The 20,588-nt window shown below is 39.7% G+C and overlaps 1 protein-coding gene across 2 annotated transcripts in view; it reads right to left on the minus strand.

Annotated features, from left to right (window-relative positions):
• ADAM10 (ADAM metallopeptidase domain 10) overlaps positions 1 to 20,588 on the minus strand; it is a 116,494-nt gene that overhangs the window by 45,911 nt on the left and 49,995 nt on the right. The window contains exons 1-3 of one of the 2 annotated variants that reach the window (XM_039492256.1): positions 19,813 to 19,890; positions 8,729 to 8,847; positions 5,233 to 5,391 (exon numbers count right to left, since the gene is read on the minus strand). In XM_039492256.1, coding sequence (XP_039348190.1) covers positions 5,233 to 5,391; positions 8,729 to 8,831 — 262 coding nt within the window. In that variant the 5' untranslated portion in view covers positions 8,832 to 8,847; positions 19,813 to 19,890. Of the gene's footprint in view, positions 1 to 5,232; positions 5,392 to 8,728; positions 8,848 to 19,812; positions 19,891 to 20,588 lie in introns of those variants that run through there. The other variant, XM_039492255.1, reaches the window with a different exon arrangement.

The raw sequence follows: 20,588 nt of genomic DNA on the forward strand, positions 1-20,588 counted from the left end.
AACAAAAAATTATTAGAATGTGTGGCTATGCTAGTATTCAGAGTAATATGGTCTCAAACAGAACCCATATCCACTTTAAAAAAAAATCAGTGGCACTACACTTTTGCTATGCAAGGAGCGGGGCAGCAAGAACTGCCCATTCATTTCAGTGCGGGCATTACTCTGATCTTGGGGGATGAGGAGGAGGTGCCAGAACAGCCTGTGATGGTGAGTGCTAAAGCAATGATGCTTCCTTGAATCACAATGGCTTAGGCAGTGCTTCTCTGGTACTTTTAAACTCCTGTGTGAAGCATAGCTCCCTTCTGGTTCTCCAGTTGTCCTGAAATAGTCCTTGATCCTAGCTCCAGTGTTTGCAGAGCTGACCAGCAGAGGAGCATGTGCCTTCACCAAAAGGCAAGTTCAGCCACCTCTTCCAGACCACAACTTTCCAGTAAAGCCAAGAAGGGCATCTGGACCTCTACACTGAACCTGCACTGGATGTAAATAGGATGATCTTCTGGCCATAGAGTTGCAAGGTAATACGTTGAACAATTGTAAACTATTTTCCCTATTCTCCTACAAGTGTTAGATATTTGAAACAGAGGCCACACTAGGGAACTTTTTACACATCCTTATATATAATCCCTTTAAAATCCCTACTCTCCTCAATATTTAGTGAGGGCCATAGCACTTTACATGCAACTAGGAGGCAGAATAGCTATGAAGTGTTAATGACATTAGTAACCAGGGATGTTTTAAGTGAGAAATCTATTTTTACTCTGTCAGAATACCAAGTGTAATATCAGTCTGGAGAGCAAGAAACCAGGTCACTTCCCCGCCCCCCCCCTTTCCCTATTTGTTAGTAAACAGTGCTATGAACTAAGCAATGTCTGGTTAAATAATTAAAAGTATGCTGGATTTAGACACATGGTTCCTCACTTGAAGTGATTTAAGAAAAACTTAAACCATTTAAAAACTTCTATTTATAAGTTAAACCTGTATTAAAGGAGGAGGTTTTTTTTCTGAACTATCAACCACTCACACTAGGTTCCCATAACAACTTCAAAAATATTTTTATCTACAAGATGGTGACCATAAGTAGTGGGCACAGAAATGTAAGTTGTAATTAAAAACACAATTTGTAAATTTGGGTAAATTTATTCCTGGTGAATAATCCAACCGTACCAAAATATGGACTCAACAAACCAGGTACAGGATTTTAAAAAAATAAAATAAAATTAAAAGTTAACACACAACTTCTCCAAGGCTTTGAAGAGGCCACCAAAATTTCCACTTCCTTTATGACCCACTGTAAAAGATTTATGAGCAGGCTTTCCCTGCCACAACTAATCTGAGTAAACATGCAAGTCATTTTGGATTTAATAGTGTGACTCAAGAACATATTCTATAGTTCACGTATTTAAATAAAGAGTTCCTTTGAAAGCCTTAGTGTGTAGAAGAACTGGTTCCCCAAACTAATCCACCAATGAATGCAACTAATTTGCATCCTATTGGCACTGAGTTATAAAACAGTTTGACTGGGAGTGGCTCAGGAATCTGAAATCATTCATTTTGTGTTCAAAGGCATGACAAGAAGGCTGCCTTCCACTGGTCACCACATCCACTGTAACTGACAAAAGCCTTCTTATAAAGATGACAATATAATCCCCATTTACAAAAAAAACCCCTTTTGTTTGACTACTGAATAAGACTTCATTGAGATGCTAATCATATGTTGCATTATGGTTCCTGAAAAGGCTCTAAAAGTATATTGTTTTTAAAAGCTCAAACACGGCTGACCAAAAATATTCCATCTTAAAGCAAAAAGATTCTTCTCCCCCAGCCCCCCAACTTGCTGAATTAGCACTGAGGGGCTCTTTTTTGTTGCTTCTCCAGTACGAACTGCTGCGTCAATCTGCATCTATTTCATGAGAGTTAGAAGCAATTCTGGATTATACAGCAACAAGAACTAAGATTTGTGTGCTCTTGTTTTCATTTTAAAAACTTCTACAGACCCTGTTTTGTTAAACTACAATCACAAACAAGATTACATATCTAAGATAGTATGCTTTGGAAGGTGTCTCGCTGAATCGTTTTGAGGTGTCTTAGTAAACATTATACATTAATTCTTAAAATATTACAATGTACAGAAGCCCTGAAGTTATCCTAAGAGGATATCAATACAAAAATCAAAGCAAAATTAAACAGATAATGATGAAGAAACTCTTTCCATTCTAACAGAAACTCAGGACGACGTTAAAACAGCAGCCTCTAGAGCAGTGGTCTCGAACCTTTTTACGCCCAAGATCTTTTTTTGAATCCAAAGGCAACCCAGAATCTACTCCGCCCCTTCCCTGAGCCCCCCCCTCCCCTCCCCCCTCACTTTCACTGGGCTGGGGCAGGGGGTTGGGGTCCGGGAGGGGGTGCAGGCTCTGGGCTGGGGCCAAGGGGTTCACAGTGTGAGAGGGGGCTCTGGCCTGAGCCTGGGGCAGGGGGTTGGGGGGCAGGAGGTGAGGGGTGCAAGCTCTAGGAGGGAGTGTGTGTGCAGGAGGGGCTCCAGGCTGTGGCAGTGTTGGGGTGCAGGAGGGAGGGGTGCAGGCTCTGGGAGGGAGTTTGAGTGCAGGAGGGGGTATGGGGTGCTGGCTCTGGCTGAGGGCTGGGGCTTGGGGTGCAGAAGGGGGTATGGGGTGCTGGCTCCAGGAGGCGGCTCAGGGCTGGAGTGCAGGAGTGGGTTTGGGATGTTGGGGCTTGGGGTGCTGGCTCCAGGAGGGAGCTCAGGGATCCGGGTTGGAGTGCGGCCTCCCGCTGGGCAGCAGGTGCAGTGAGGCTAAGGCAGGCTCCCTGCCTATCCTGGGCTGACACCGCTCCCAGAAGGGGCCTCTGCGCCCCTGCGGCGGGGGGCATGTGGCTCCGTGCGCTGCCCCTCTCTGCAAGCACCGCCCCCGCAGCTCACCCGGCCAATGGGAGCTGTGGGAGTGGTGCTTGCAGGCAGGAGCAGGGCACAGAGGGAGATCCCTGCTCTGCCACCCTCTCCCCCCCATCCCCAGGACTGCAGTGGCCGCTTCTGGGAGCGGTATGGGGCTGGGGTAGCCAGGGAGTCTGCCTTAAGTGGCAGCCACACTGTGCTGCTGCCAGAGATCATGATCAACTAGAAGATCCTCTAGGATCGACCAGTCGATCGTGATCGACCACTGCTCTAAAGTCAAATATTTTAAAATCAGCAGCTCAGGACAACATGTAAACAGGAGCTGTCACATAGCTGGCTGAGGAGCTATTTTCAATAACTCTTGGAACACTGGGGAAGTTCCAGAAGACTGGAAGAAAGCTGATGTACCAATATTTTTAAAAGATTAACAGTATGACCCTGGTAATTATAGGTTTATCAGCCTGACACTGATCCCTGTCAAAATAATGAAGCAACTGACACAGGACAGTGGAAAATAGATCTTTTAAAACTTCATATATTTTTGACAAGATTATAAATTTGGTCAAAGCAAATAGGGAGTCAGTATCTGACATAAAAACTAAAGCTTGAGAGCCCAAGCTACAATGCCCACACTGTTATTTTTAATGTGCTAGCTTGAGCTCCAGCCGCAGTATAGACAGCTACAGTGTAGACAAACCCAAAATTTAATTGTGAATAGGGTAGAGTCATCAAGTAGGGATGTTTCTAGTTGGGTCTCAGTGATGTCCTGGCCCTATAACTACTTATTATTAATGTGCACAAGTAGATGATGCAAATGCTCAGGGAGTGATAAAGGAGACAGGTCACTGCTACAAAGCAATATGGATCACTTGGTAAGGCTGAACATATTTCATATGGCCAAATGTAACGTTACACATTTAGATCAAAGAATATAGTCCATACTTGCAGAATGGGGGACACTATCCTGGAAAGCCGTGACTGAGAAAAAGGTATGTGCATAGCGGCAGATAATCAGCTGAACACCAGCTCTCAGTGTAGCATGTGTGTCCAAAAGGGCTGCCACTAACGTGATCTTTGGATATATGAACCGGGAAATCTCAAGTAGGAGTGGGGGAGCTTATATTACCTCTATTGTGTTGGTGCAATCACTACTGGAATGCTCTGTCCAGTTCTGGAGTCCACAGTTCAAGAAGGATGTTGATAAATTGAAGAGGGTTCAGAAAGGAGCCATGAGAATGATTAAAGTATTAAAAAACGATGTCTTACCTTATAGCAATAGAACTCAAGGAGCTCAATCTATTTCGTTTAACAAGAGAAGGATAAGGGGTGACTTGATCAGTCTGTAAGTATTTATGTGGGAAATGAAACTTTGATAATAGGCTCTTTAATGTAGCAGATAAGAGTACAGCATGATACAAAGGCTGGAAGTTGAAGCTGGACAAATTCAGACTGGAAATAAGATGTACATTTACAACAGGGAAATTAACCACTGGAACAACTTACCAAAGGTCGAAGTGAATTCGGCATTTTTGGCAATTTTTAAATCAAAATCGGATGGTTTTCTAGAAGATATTCTCTGGTTTGAACAGGAATTAATTAAAAATGTACAGAAGTCTTAGGGCCCGTGTTATACAGGAAGTCTGACTAGATAATTACAATGGTCCCATCTAGCGTTACAACCTACGACCTTTGTAGCTAGCATTTTCTGCACTTCCTCATCAACTGAAAATTCCCCTCAGAACTGTGCCCCAGAATGCCAGATGCTGGCTGTTACTGCACCTTTTAAAGTACCAGTCTGAAGGAGTCTGGGACCCATATGTGCAGGGAAAGCTGTTGCTTTCCACATGGCTAAATTGGGTATCTTTCTTACATAATTATATGAAGCTGGGAGCACTTTAATGTGAATTAAGATTACTCATCCCTCCTTTTGGATACCAAAGAACTTCACAAGAAAGCATAATGGCCAATATGTGACATTTTAACAAGCTCAAGGGAAGACTTTATGTTAACTTTGCAGGAAAGATCTCCACTAATACACCAGTCCGGCAGCTAGAGGCCTAGTCCAAGAGGCCAAGTAGCGAATAAAAAAAACAAAACAAAAAAACCAACAAAAGTTTGAAGTGGGGTAAGCTTTGTGCCTGCGCTAGACTCCTTTCATACCATAACTGCACATGGATCACTTCAGGACATCATGACTCGTACTGTTGTATGATAATGAGAATCTTGGAATATTTGTCTCCATAGACCCCTCAGTTTGAAACTTACGCAGTTTTACATTTAATGAAAACGTTTTCTCTTTGTCTACAGCACAGAGTGGGAGTACTTACTGATATCATCTTCATGATAAATGACAGAGTGAAATGGTAGAGTTCTGTCCTTAATATATCTCTCTGCTGGCTCAACGTAAAAGGTGCCACTGTGAGTCTGGATAAATCCTTCAAATCTTCCATCAATAACAGATCCATGGCTAAAGCTTCCCTGCTCGCCTATTAAACAAAGCAGCAAGTGTGTTTTGAAAAAAACAACATTTACATCCATCTCAAAACATTCTTACAGTTTATATACAAAACGTTTCCAGGATACATTCTGAAATCAATACCAGGAAACAGTGTGTGAATTAAGCTTACTTACGAGAATACACCTGAAACATGAATTCGGAAAGGAAATTCTGAAGCACAAAGCTGTAAAACTAAAATTCCCATGACCACCTCAGATATATTTTTATTCACATGCAAAACAGTTAGTTAACATACAGATAAAGTAATAGGTACTCAGCACTGCCCTGTACTCATGATTTTCCAAACATTGGCAAACCAAGAAATGCCGAATTAGGGTCCTCTTACATGTACTTCAAAAGGTTAATGTTACAAGAACAAAACAAGGGTACGTCCAGACTACCCCCCATATCGGCGGGTAGCGATCGATTTATCGGGGATCAATATATCACGTCTAATCTAGATGCGATATATCGATCCCTGAATGCGCTCCCCGTCGACTCCGGAACTCCACCAGAGCGAGCGGCGGTAGTGGAGTTGATGGGGGAGCCGCGGATGTCGATCCCGCGTCATGAGGACGGGAGGTAAGTTGGAATAAGATACTTCGACTTCATCTACGGTATTCCTGTAGCTGAAGTTGCGTATCTTACATCGACACCCTCCCCTAGTGTAGACCAGCCCCAAGTGTTAAAAAACAAAACGCAGGAAAGTGTTAAAGCAATACTTTCCCACAAAACTAAGTGATCCCCCACAGGGATCGCTACAGGAACTGGGATTATCACAGTATCATAACCCCCATTCTCTAAGCAAGCCCTGTACAGCTCCAAATCAGCACTCCTATTCAGGCTCTTCAGTGGACCTTCACTGTATTCTGTAAAACAGGGGTTGGCAACCTTTCAGACATGGTGTGCCGAGTCTTCATTTATTCACTCTAATTTAAGGTTTCACGTGCCAGTAATACATTAACATTTTTAGAAGGTCTCTTTCTATAAGTCTGTAATATTTAACTAAACTATTGTTGTATGTAAAGTAAAAAAGGTTTTTAAAATGTTTAAGAAGCTTCTTTTAAAATTAAATTAAAATACAGAGCCCCCTGGACCAGTGGCCAGGACCCAGGCAGCATGAGTGCCACTGAAAATCAGCTCACGTGCCACCTTCAGCACGCATGCCATAGGTTGCCTACCCCTGCTGTAAAGCGTCAGTGACCTGAATACTTGCTACTGGTTGGAAGAGGCTAAGGGATGACGAAGACTCCTCTGTTCAGACATCAAGAAGAAGAAAAAAAAGGGTTAAGCTCATATGGGAAAGTCATTTCAACTTTGCATTTGCTCATTTGCCAATGTTTAAATTGGGGAAGTTAATCTTATGTTCTAGAATAGAATGAGGAACAAGGCAATGCAGGAGCATGTATATCCTACAAGTATCTTTCCATGTGAACTTCCAGTTTTCAAAAAATTATATAGGGCACGATTGAGGGGCAATTATGAGACCAAAGGAGTGCTGTAGGGAGACTTTGCTAGCACTTCTCACATGTCCACAATTAGCAGCTGGAGAAACCAGCAGGACTGGTGAGTAGAGTTTCAGTCTGGCTATCCCTTTCGGACCCAGCAGATTATTTGCATTGAGAATGGCTTTGATTCCAGACATAAGATGAACCCAGATGAGTCTGTATGTGGACTCCACATGCTTAAAATTCAATCACAAGAGTCAGATGAGGAGAGGATCTGAACTCATGGTCACTGGGACTGCAGATGAGCACCAACCTCCCCAAGCAACCAGCTGAGTTGAGGTAAGTGGCTCAATTGCCAGGGCCTCATTCACTAAGCATTTCCTCGAAGAGCTCAAGCTGATCTTTTGCCTTAAGATGAGCCTCTTCTTACAGTTTCCCTGACCTTACACTCCACCCCTACAAACTCTGAGAACTACGTACCTGTCAATGGTATAAGATTTGCCTGCTTACTCTCAGCTCCCAACCCTAGCTTCATTGTGTACCTGATTTTAGAGCACGTAGCAAATTAAAAATTGGTCATTTGTGGGAGGGGCTCTCTCATGAACCCTTTAACCAAAGAAACCCAGATTTCCACTACATATCTTACCCCAGATTCCAACAGTCTGGCTATACACAAGCATTCAAGCTCTCTGAGATGTAAAAGTACGACATTTTGTAGGGGCTGTATCCCAAGAAAACCATGACAAAAATGACTGCAAATTTACCCCCACTCCCAAATTTGAGCCCAGAACACACTTAAGGAAACCAACTATGTATCCCTACATGTCTTCCAACATTTTATTTTGGAGCAAGGAGGGGTGCAAGATGGGGCAAGATACCATAAGTATATCACTTGTTAGATGGTGCTCTCTTATAGAGATACACAAGAGATTTTGATTCACATTAACAATGTATGAATCACCAGTAGTGGAGAGCACTCTTCCCCACCCCCTAGAGTTTACATCTCCAGTTATAAATATTCTGGAATGCATGCATTTATAGCCAATGACCGAGTTATTGATTCTACGCTGGTGAAGACTCTCTGGATTCCCTTCACCATTCATTCAATACGAGCATAAAGTTTTATAGCTCGAGGTACGTGAACTCATAACTGGAAGTAAATTTGAATAGGCATCAAATTCAATATTTCATACTCAATCACCTGTAGCCATTTCACAATCCTTGTAGAAACTTAACAGAAAATTTCAAGTTTTTCCAGCAAGCATTACGGGGAAGGTCAGGACTAGCTTCCACGTTCAGCTTGTTCCAAGGGCTAAGCCCCAGATTACATACAATTTTTACAGGGGCCTTCTTTTGGGATATGGGTGTCTAAGTTCACCACATTGCTTGTCAGAATCCCTCAGGTACCATGTTGCCTGATATTGTAGTTGGGCCACTCAGCAGTATAACTGAATAGGGAATGGTCAAATCAATTGTTCAGCCATCTGGTTTAGTTCATCTTTAAGTGAAAATACACAGACTGAAGTCACCATCTGTTTGAAAGGAAGGAGGGAAGAAAGGAAGGAAAGAAAGACTATATTCAGAAGTACAGAACCCACATTCTTGAGAAGGTGCTTAAAATGAAGGACATTCATACTTTGACTTCAAAAAAGTTATGAAAGTATTTTGCAGTAAGTCCACCAAAACTAAGTTAGGAAAAGATTAATCAACGTCCATGCATCATATTTTAGTATTTTTTCAATTAAGGACATTTTTAATTAATATCTGAGCAATTTGATCAAGTATTTTCCACTTCATAAATCAAAGCATCATTAAAATCAAATAGTATTTGCTTATCATTGCACTTTTTAATCAATGTGAAATTGTTGTTGTACTTACCATATATGTGTCCAGTATAAATATGGGAGGTATCATAATCAACTACTTTATTTGATATTTCTACTTTGAAGTCATCACTAAAGAGGGACGTATCTCTCTTCATTCGAAGGCTGAAGTGTCTATAAAGTAAACAAAAAGATAGTAAACTGAAATATAGACCGAATACAGACTGTGGGTAGTAAAAACACCTTGCTAATCCTTTAAAAATATTACCAATATGGAAACAATATTCCTTACATAGAGCATGAGACAGATAAATGTATTACAAGAATTATTTCAGTTCAGTACATAATGGTATTCAGAAGTTTCTGATGTAACTATACTAATAAAATAACGTAAGACAGAAATCATGGCCACTCTTAAAGTTCACAAACCTAATCTTACCTGCTCAGCCTTAACTATGGATTTTGTTCCCACTCCTCCGTAAAACACAGAAGTAACTGAAGGAAGAGCCATCTTTTCTTTGATAAAGCATTATAAACTAATCAAGTTAGTAATCTCTTCATTTTCCATTTATTTTACTTGCAATTTCCAGCATAGTTACTTAAAAGTATAGGTATGCTGTTGGCTTAGTTTGATATGAAATTCAAAAGTAAGATGGACACCAACACTTGTAATAAAAAGTCCACAAAAATGCGCAAGGATTACTATATGTAACTATAGCAGTTCAACTATATCTAAATTGAACAGATTTACTTATATTTAACACTCCAACTACATTTAATCCCACTAGAAATATAAATGATCTCTTTGGAAATCAGGAGCACAGATTTATAATTCAACCTCTAATATTTAAGTGGAAGAAAAAGTTATCAGGACATAAAACGTCAGCCTTGTTGATTTTTTTTAAACATGACAGTTTTTACAAGTGCTGCAATAACTAATACACCACTAGTGATCCACAGCTATTAGGCCCAAAATTAATTTTCACTCCAACGCTATTATTTGTATTACAGTATGACAAGTGCCATATTAATAAAGTATTTTTTTAAATCAACAACTGCATAGTCCAATTGAACAAAAATAATAATTACCTTTACCTGGCAACTTATTTTAGTCATCTAAATTAATCAGTAGTGCAACATTTATGCTTCCTGTTTTGCATATAGAATCACCCTCCCAACACTAGAAAGCTCTTAAAATAAAATCAACCTGGGTTTTGTTTAATGAAGTTTGCAATATCAGTTTCATTTAGGTCTTATTTCTATTGTATGACTCTTCCTCATTACAAAAGTGCCTTACTGTACATTCAAACAATGAGATGGACACAGGTGCTGCTGCCACTCCTAAACACCAAGGGAGTGGATGCACATGAAGCCAGTCATCTAAAGGCTTGTCTACATGGACACACAGAAGTTAAGGCAAATCAATTAAAGATTTGTACTGACTTTGCACCTTCAGGTGATCTGTCTTAATCTTCCTGAATGTTCCCAGGTCCACATTCTCTGAGAGGTGGTCAAGCTTTGGGTTTTTGATCTGTTCTCAGGAAGCACTACTAGCAAGGAACCAAAAGCTCCCCTATCAGCAGAGGAACCTACCCAGCTCCAGAATCACATAGGAAGGGAATAGTGACAGAAGTTGGAGATGCTGTCAAAGAACCCATTTCCCTCATAACATATGTGCTTCATAACACATTAACTTGAATTCACGTGTGCAACACAGATTGACGTTCATCCTTCTCAAGCTACAGAGACAATTATCCTTACTGAAATCTTGGATGGAGATTGTGTTACAGAATATTATCCTCCTCTCCTCTCGTAGAGACTTACTGAAATCAAGGACTCAATGTTCTAGGCACTATACAAGCATAGCAAGAGATGGCCCTGCTCTCAAGAGCTTACAATCTAAATATGCAAGACAACATGGCATTACCATGTTGTAAATACGAAGCTGAGGAACAAAGATTAAGAGAATTGCCCTAGATTCACATAGGACGCCTGTGCCAGGGTATTATCTCCAATCTCCCTAGCCCCAGTCTGATGCCTTAACCACTAAACCATCCTTCCTAATTTGTTCTGTGACATGGATGCATACCATGCTCCATTCTAATACTCTGGGACCGACATGCCTACAACACTGCATAGATCCTGCCTCAGATGTCATTAGTAAGGGCCATCCCAGATCTTTACCTCAAATCAAGAAAGAGGGAGTGTCATATAGAGTAGCATAAAATCCCTCCTCTACCTGTAAGGGGTTAAGAAGCTCAAATAACCGGACCAATAAGGGAAGAAGATACTTTCAAATCTGTGGGGGGAGTTTTTGTTTTGTGCTCTCTTTGATTCTCTCCGGGACAGAGAGGGACCAGGCAGGAAAAACCATCTCCTTAAACCCTGCCTGAAATAAGTATCCAAGATTACAAAAATTGTAAGTAATACCAAGGAAATGCGTTAGCTTATCTTTTGTTTTAGCTTGTGAATTTTCCCTATGCTAAGAGGGAGGTTTATTCCTGTTAATTCTCTAAAGCCCTTTTATTCCAGAGAATTAAAGGTTTGTCAGTTTACAGTCCAGGGAGGAGATGACGCTGAGTGGTCTGAAGGTGTCTACTACGAAGGAAAAAGTGAGGGTGGCGTGGAAGAGGTGAACCTCTCCATGACACTTGGACATATGCAGCGACAGCAGATCCAGGAGCTGTGCACTAGCTTTGCACCAATGTTCTCAGCCACCCCAGGACGGACCAAACGGGTATACCACTCCATTGACACAGGTAATGCTCACCCAATTAAAGCCCAACTTTACTGGGTGTCTCCTCAAGCCAAAACTGCTATATAACTGGAGATCCAGGACATGCTACAGATGGGGGTAATCCGCCCCTCTAACAATGCATGGGCAGTGGTTCTAGCTCCCAAACCAGATGGGGAGATATGCTTTTGCGTGGCCTACCGTAAGCTAAATGCTGTAACTTGCCCAGACAACTATCCAATGCCACGCACATATGAGCTATTGGAGAAACTGGGATAGGCTCAGTTCATATCTACCTTAGACTTAACAAAGGGGTACTGGCAAGTACTGCTAGATGAATCCACCAAGGAAAGGTCAGCCTTCATCACCCATGTAGGGGGTATGAATTTGTATGTGCTCCCTTTCAGGCTGCGAAATGCACCCTCCAGCTTCCAAAAACGTGTAGATAGTCTCCTAGCGGGATTTGGAGAATCTGCATTGACGTGGCCATCTTTTCTGATTCATGGACAGAACACCTGGAGCATCTACAAAAAGTCTTCGAGTGCATAAGGGAGGTAGGACTAACTGTTAAGGGTAGAAAGTGTCAAATAGGCCTAAACAGAGTGACTTTGAAGAATAATCAAATTAGTGAGACAAACCTGAAATAAGCATATATAAAAAGGATTTTACTTGGCTTGTAATTTTCATTTCTGTAGTCATAATAAATATTCTGGACTCTTTCCACCTTTACTTTCCCCTTAATCTGCTAGCAAGCAAACAATTATCACATCAATATTGACTTCTCTTAAATCCATTGTTTAAACAAACAAGAAAAAAAAATCAATTTCTCCCCTGTACATTGAGATGTACACAACACATTTGGATTCATAGTTTACATAATGAAACCTACTGTCCATTTGTGCTCACAGTATAAAAAAAATGAAGGGTGTTAATGTCTGAAGTCAGTCACATTGTCAGTCACTTTCAATCCAATTTTGTTCCAGTATACACATTATATAATAAATATCTTCAGTTTTAAAAAGTTTCTTAAAAATATATTCAGCATTTTCTTAATATTAAGACTCAATTTCATCTAAACTCAGAAAAATGCATAGTGAGGTCTATATTCAGACAAGTTTTTTCTTTGCATTTTTCAATACAAACACCAATACAAACTGCAATAAGCAATACCTCCAAATACAACTATCCTTATATTTCCATAGCCACATTACTTCTCAGTAATAAGAAACAAAGCACTAAGTTTCCTGTTCTCTAACCTATTCTATTAAATAGCACACGCATCACTCCAGCAAAAAATAGCATTTTCTGTATTAATCTTTTGAGAAAGTAATCTCAATATTCAAAGTTAACATCTGGTAGATTAGCTTTAAGTAAATTAGTAATTTATGACAGGATGAGAAATGCACACTGCTAAACAGCCTAAGAGATTAGGTAGACAAACTTTATATTTGGTAGTAAGAAGAAAACGAATGTCTTACTGAAAGTTTGTGTCTACAGGATGTCCTTATGTAAATACTCTAGAGATATATACTTTTTGTACTTGTAAACTACAAATATTTAGAGACTGAATGACAAATAGATGGAAAACTGAGGAATTCAAGGTTACAGAATAAAACTAACACATTAGATATTACTTTGTTTTGATATTACACTGACAAGTTACACAACTGCCCTGGTCGCCAACTTCATCCATTTTAAACAATGAAGTTGATCAGGCTGATGATTCGCAATATAACGAAGTTCACAGTATGCTCTTGCTTACGCCTGGTCTATACACACACAGCACTGGTTTAAAGGTATTGTTTTAAACAGACTGTTAAAACCTTTGTGTGGACATTCTTATCAGATTATGCCTGTAAATCAAGATAAACTGATACGGCAGGTTTAAACAGATATAGGTGTCCATACACAAGGTTAACAAGGTTATACCAATTCAAATACATTTTGAAACTAATTTAAGACAAACTGGTGTGTTTAGACAAGCCCTTGACGCCATCCATCTGCTGAAACTCTAGTAACAGATCTCCACCCTCACATTTGAGTGACTGCTATCTTCCTCCTAGGGAGGCCCATGTGTGAAAGAATAACCCCGTCTCCCTGATTTCATTGATGTGTTAAATATCCTAGCAAGACCTCCATCACAGCTGACTCAAGTGAATGGTATTCTTTCTAAAAGGAAATTCAAATGTTTTTATTCTGCCTGCAGACCTTTAACTTAGTCCATATGCTCAGAGCAAAGAATGATCCTTAATCTCTATATTACATGTGATACAGTAGCATACTGAAAATAAAGTACTGAACTCCAAGACTAAACTTTTCCAGTTCTAATTCATATAAACTGAAGTCAATCATGAGCTATTGGAAAATAAAGGACAGGCTTATTATTATATCTAACACTGAAAACTACATAACTACTCAAGAGAGGTATGAAAAACAGGTGTAGGAATACTATATAATCAGGGCCGAATTCTCCTCTCAGATACACTTGCTCAACTGAAGTAAGTGGAATTGAGAATGTTGCTGGCCTTATTACAAAAGGAAACTATATACAAAGTCAGAATATACTGGATTCAACCTAAAATTACACAGAGTAGGATAAACAGGCTCCATGTCTCAACTGACACTAAAATCTTCTTCTGAGGTATTTACACATCATTCTTCAATCTTGCATTTTCTATTCCACAATGGCAATTGAAGTAGGTTTGCTTAGATGGCCTGTACCTTATGATAAAACTTTTTCTGTTGGTATCTGAGAATGTGTACATCCTGGGAATCAATACCTCCATCCGGGGAATCCCTACCAAACTGGCCTGCAAGGTAAACTTCCAATAGCCACTGGAATTAGCATTCCTGATTTCTAACGACACCACTATGTTCTAGTATATGGGTAAAGCCACAAATAACACACAAATGCTAATTAAAGTAGTCTGACTGAACTTTTTATTATGAACAGAGCAGTTCGTCACAAGTAAAAACAGACTAGTGGTTTAAATAAAAATACATCCTTTTATGTTTTTACATAGTGACTTCACTCTTTCCTCATCACTTCCTACTCACCTCAGTTAATTTAACTAAATTAATAAATCTGTTAGATAATCTGATTAAAAACAGCTTTGGAACAAACAGGTCTTCGCTTGGTCATTTGCGCATACTCCAGGATAGCAAAAGAATATCGTCATAACTCAGCATGTTTAGCAAGTCACTACCACTAATTTTTGCTAATGATTTGTGGGAATTTTCTACTTTAATTCCAAGGGGGGGGGGAAATGGGAGGGGGATGAAAGTTATTTGATTTCAAGGATGAAGTACAATTTAAATTAAATTAAGCCCCAAAGCTTTAGCTAGGCAGTGGTAATGATGAAATTCTGTACTACATATTGGTTTAAGCCCACACAACCACGTCAATTCACAGTTTGGGATCAAAATAGTACCTCAACAACAGGACTCTTACCTTTGAATTTCTGTGCTCGGGGATTTGCATTGTAGTCTCATTTTATTAATGTGTTACCTATTGTTAGCAATGAAAGCAAATGAACCATTTTGCTCAGTACAATTACGTAAACTGACATAGCAGGAACTTCTTAAAATGTATAAACTGAATTGTAATACATTTGAAATATGGCTTTGACCTTCTTGCTTGCAGCCACATATTGCTGAAAAAAAAAACCTGAAAAAGCACCACACAGGCAGTACCAATACCCAGCAAGCTATGTTGCTTGAACACTGGTTAAATAATCTTTCACCCGTTTCCAAAAAATAGCTAGAGTACGAATTCTCTCATATTTCATGTTTGCCACATTAGCATAAAAGTACACTTCATATAGTGATGTTACCTCGAGAGCTGAAATAAAATATTCAAGAACTGTGGTTTTAATCATGATTATTGCGGATTTTTAGGTGTTTTTTTCCCCACTAAATAGATTTTTTATTATTGCTGTTATTTTAATTATGATAGATTAACTGATTATATATAACCATGGAGATGAGATAATGAGCCATGTGTAAGTTACTGCATAGTTTGCTTTAAAAAAAAAAAGTCAGTTTCAACAATTTTACTAAAAAAAATTTACAACCGTCTGAGGTCAGACTGTCCCTTTGTCATGAAGATCTGTAGTTGAACCAGTTGCTACCTATGCTCAGACAAAACCTTGGTACTTTCTCATAAGCTTTAATTATATCTATCCTACATTTTACTTTAGCCATAAAAAGGTATGCACAGTATTACTGCATACAAATCAAACAGCTGAAAACTACTGACATGCTTATTTTGACTCAATATGACAACAGCTAAGGTATGCAAAGCATCTACATCAGGTTCCTAAAAAATACGAGACAACTGTTATCCCTGTGCACAAGACAACTTGGGAAATCTCACCAAGAGAAGTTCCTGTACACTTGGAAACACAGCTCTAACCAAAGTAAAGACTAACAGGCATGTAAAGGCAGCCTTAGAGTCCCTAATCTCTCCCTTCCAATTTCGCACAATTTGTTACTCTTTCCAACTTTTAAGCTAGCTTGTAATTACTTTCCCTCTGCCACACAGATGAACAGTTTCTACTTTTCCATTCCCAGCTTACTTCTTAGGCAAAGAACCTTACTACTTTCATTTATATAGAGTCAAAAGCATTATTTTACAGATCAGATGAACATGAATAAAAAACAGGGATCCTAACACCTCTGAAGCCCTGAAAAAGTCTCCATCTGGATCTAAACTTGACTTTAAAGTGATCTGTCCAAACTGCAGACATTTTTATAACAGAGTGCTCTTTCATATATATGTTTCAGCTAGCTCATTTTTTCCTACAGAAATTTACTAGTGAAGAATGCAGTGGAACGGCTTACACGATAAGCCAATAGATTCTTTCCGAGTCTGTGTGTTTTGAGTATCTTCTAAAAACTAAAAAAACCCTTTCACTAATCTGTTCTATAACCGTTGTTCGAGATACGCTGCATGTCCATTCCTCTCAGTGTCAGTGCCCTGAGTACCCAGCCACTGGAAACGTTTTCCTTCAGTAGAACCCGTTAGGCAGCTCAAGCTTCCCCCACTTCTGTTTGACACTGCATGCAGGTTTAAAGGGAAAAGCCATCCCTACCCCATCTCCCCCTTTCTTTCCTGTTGTAACGCCAATGAGATGGGTAGGAGGGAGAGTTGTGGAATGGGCATGTGCAAAAACACCTCAAAGAATAACTTATGGAACAAGTTAGCAACTGTTTTTTATTTGAGTGATTGCACACATGCACTCCACTCTTGGCAACTCTCAAACCTGTAACACAGGAGGTGGAATCACATCTATTTCAATAAAGATTAGAGAATAACTTGTCCCACTTTAGCATTGTCCCTGGAGCCTTGAGCCAAGGCTCTGACGTCCAAGGTATCCAAACACTCTTCCACTCTGGTTGTATGTGGTTTTGGGTAGAATACAGGCAAATAAACTGGCTCGATTATGGAAGAGGAAATCATCTTTGTTACGATCTTTGGATGAGGCGCAGATAAACCTTGTCCTTAAAACAGATCATATAGGAAGTCCCGACATTAATGCCTGCAGCTCTCTCTTCTTCTGGCCGAGGTAATGGGCACTAAAAAAATGCCACATTCATTGATAGATGCAGCAGCGAGCAGACAGCTAGCAGTTCAAATGGGGAACCAATAAATCTTGACAATACTAAGTTTAGATCTCCTGGGGAAAGGGGCTTTTGCAGTTGAAGATATAATTTGACTAACTAAGCTCTTTAAAAACCTTATGGCCATGTCATTGGAGAAAACAGAATGATTGTCCACTTTAGGATGGAACAATGAAATAGCAGTCAGATGTACTTTGATGGTATAACTGCAAAATCTTGGTGTTTCTGGTATACGTAGTCCAGAATTTGTTGAAATGATTAACTGGTCGGTGATACCCCATATTGGCAAGACCAAATGGAGAAAAATTTCCATTTAGCAAGGTAAGTAACTCTCACAGAAGGCTTTCATATTGTGCAGGACCTCTTGAACATCTTTCAAGCAAGCCTGCTCTTTAGCATCTACCCATGAAGCATCCATGCAATTAAGTGAAGGGACTGTAGGCTCAGGTGGAGTAGGCAACCGTGGTCCTGGGAGATTACGTCTGAGTCTAGTGGAAGTGAAATTGCAGGTTTAGTGCCAGGATAGTGGAGAATTGTGGAGTGCTGATGGCCCATGCCCATGTGACTCCGGCCTTGTCCAGTCTTATCTTTAGCAACATCCTGCAAATGAATGGGATTGGTGGAAAAGCACAGAGAGGCCTGCCTGACCATATCAGTAAAAAGTCGTTTTATGCAACTTGGGTTGTGACCTCATAATGAACAGAACTGCTAATGCTTTCTGTTGGACTGTCACAAAAATGTCCACTTGGGGAACCTGTCCACTGGAAAATTTATTTGGCCAGATGTGGGCGAAGAGACCACTCATGGTGACTCAAATTACTGCTCAGCTGGTCTGCTAGGTCATTCTGTATTCCAAACAGTATAATGCTTTTATATCTACCGAGTTGTCAATAACTCCCAGAGTAGAGTCACTTCTTGACAGAGTGGAGAAGCGCATCCTCCCCCGTTCATTGAGGTAAAATATTGTCGCCTCAGTTCATCTCATTTGTGACTGTATGCTTTGCATATCACTTTTAAAGATGACGATTTATCAATATAATTTTCAGCACCTTTCATTTTCATGACCTGTTCAAATACAGTCAATAATTACTTGGTTTTAACATATCCAAGCGTCTAACAACTTTGAAGATTGAAGGCACTATAAAAAGCACTATACTATATCAGACTAAAAAACTAGCATAATGTGTTAGCAAACTGCTCTGGGGCCACTGTGCCCCTAACCCTCAGTTCATAATGACTGCACAATCAACAAGCCCACTCCCCATCCCATAAAAATCTCATGACAATCATTGCTGAAGTAACATCAGCTTGAACACATTAATAAAAATGAACCTATTCATCAAAACAGTCAGTGGTTTGCACTAATTTCAAGTGAAAATTGAAGGGAATCTAAAGAGTTCCACTGAATGGTAAGGAAAAGCCCCCCGCAAAAGCCAAATAAGGCTTATTCCCAACCTCAGTTTAACTGATTGTCAGATAATTTACATGTTCCAAAGTAAAGCCTGTATCTGAGATGAAGACTTCTTACTCTGCAGTACCACCAGCACATTAAGAACATTTTAACTAAAAACATGAACACTGGAATAAGACCAGTACATTTTAGTAAGGACATTGAATTGTAGTTGTCTCATCATGACCAGCCTTTCCCTCCCCCCTTCATTGAAGAGACTCTCTGAACTGTCAGTATTGTCAGGATGCACACCCTTTTGCTGCAGCCTCTACTTTTGGGACAGTAAGGTTATGGCATCCAGAAATTAATCATTATGCACGTTAACCCAGTGGTAAGTGGAGTCCAAGGTACTATGCTGGAATGTAGTTGGGCTGTTCAGTAGTATTTAATTAAAGGCGTCAATCCCCACTGCCACTGGCCTATAGTCTGAACAAGATAATTTGCTGAACCTTTCCTTACCCTGCTTGTTGTAGCAAACTTGTTTAAGATTTATCAATTAAAAGCACTGATTCGACTGTATGGTAACTACACCACCACTTTTTTGGCTTGGTATGGATTATTTTGCCTTCCTACTTTGCTTACCTACTGTTATCTGACTCCACTGCTAAAGGCAGCCATACAGTGCTGACTACACTGGCCAATCAGAGCCACTGACCCTACATTCAAAAATGTGCAGGATGAGCAACAAACAAAACAAAAAAAAACCCAAAAAACCAGAGAACTGCTGCCACCAACAATTCCTGTCAGTCTCCTGGGGAGCAACTGCACTGCACTGCAAACAGCATCCACTCAGGGCCCAACTGTGCAAGCCATCCCATAGGTGCCCTCTGTCAGCACTGACCAATGAAAATACCATTAGAAACACTCAGTTAAGTTCCAAACATTTGGTTTAAGATAGGGTTCTAGTTTTTGAAAATTTGCACTTTTGACAGACAGTTATCAGATGTAGCTATCCTTACTTGTAAGTCAAAGAGTGAAGCAAATGTATGAAGGTATTTTGCTACTGAACTTTAAACCTTTTTATATAGATATTAGATATGAAATAGGGTCCTAAATCATCTTTGAATCAAATAATCTTACAGAACACAAAAATATCCACAGGTTTAACCATGTGAAAGACCTTTTGGCTTACACACAGTTAAAAATTAAAAATTGTCATATATATCACCTGTTTTAAAAACAGCTTTTTCCTTAAGGCTACACATTCCAACAGAAGCTAATTCAGACGCTTGACTTCAACCAGAATGATATGAAATGGTTTGGAATAAAAATCTGAAAAAATCTTAGATTAGTGATAAATTGTGGAGCCTTTGAAAAATTGTTTTGAGTGTACCTGTAATATGATTTAGTAATATGCAGATGTAGTCATTTGTCCTCAAAAAGCACTTGAAAAATCCACTTGTTCACTCACCCATGGTGAGTAGCAATCTTTCCCAGGGGAGTGTCATCAATTTTTGCAGAATCTATGCAGAGTGGGGGTTAGTGGGTGTGGATGACAGACTGATGGAACAAGTTAGAAAAAAAGTATAAGGAAGAGATAGTAAATTACATTTTTTAAAATGCATTAAGTAGAAAGCTAATTGACAGTACAGTTAAACAGAAGACAGCTTATTATTCCTTTGAATATGCATGAGTCTTGGTTGTACATGTATTTTTCATCCTGACTGGCAGACTTAATTCTGGGACGATGAGGTGTGAAGTAAGTTTTTCAAATCCTGTCCTCAAATGAAAATAATCAATTACTAATGAATGTTGAGCACAATAAACTCACCCTTTAATAGAACTTCAGTTACCTATTTAAGTTTATTTTTGTTTTGCAGTTGGTATGCTGGCAATGTCTATGCTGAGAAGAGTCTTTCCCTGAAAGGCAATTTACCATTACTCTTCAATTTTTGGGATAGTTTCATTCCTTGGATCAAAGTTTCCACCTTTTTCAATGCAAGGTCAGGGACCCTGCAGGAGCAAGGAGTTGAGCCAATACAAGAACTCAAGTAGATTTATAGTCCAGTTTGGAAGCTGCAACCTCAGGAGTTAACATGACAAAATACAACTTCCTATGTTTAAATTGCAGATTTCACGAAAGATTCAATCTTCTACCCGAGAATCAGG

Source organism: Mauremys reevesii, linkage group 10 (genome assembly GCF_016161935.1).
Source record: "Mauremys reevesii isolate NIE-2019 linkage group 10, ASM1616193v1, whole genome shotgun sequence".
Taxonomy (NCBI): domain Eukaryota; kingdom Metazoa; phylum Chordata; order Testudines; family Geoemydidae; genus Mauremys; species Mauremys reevesii.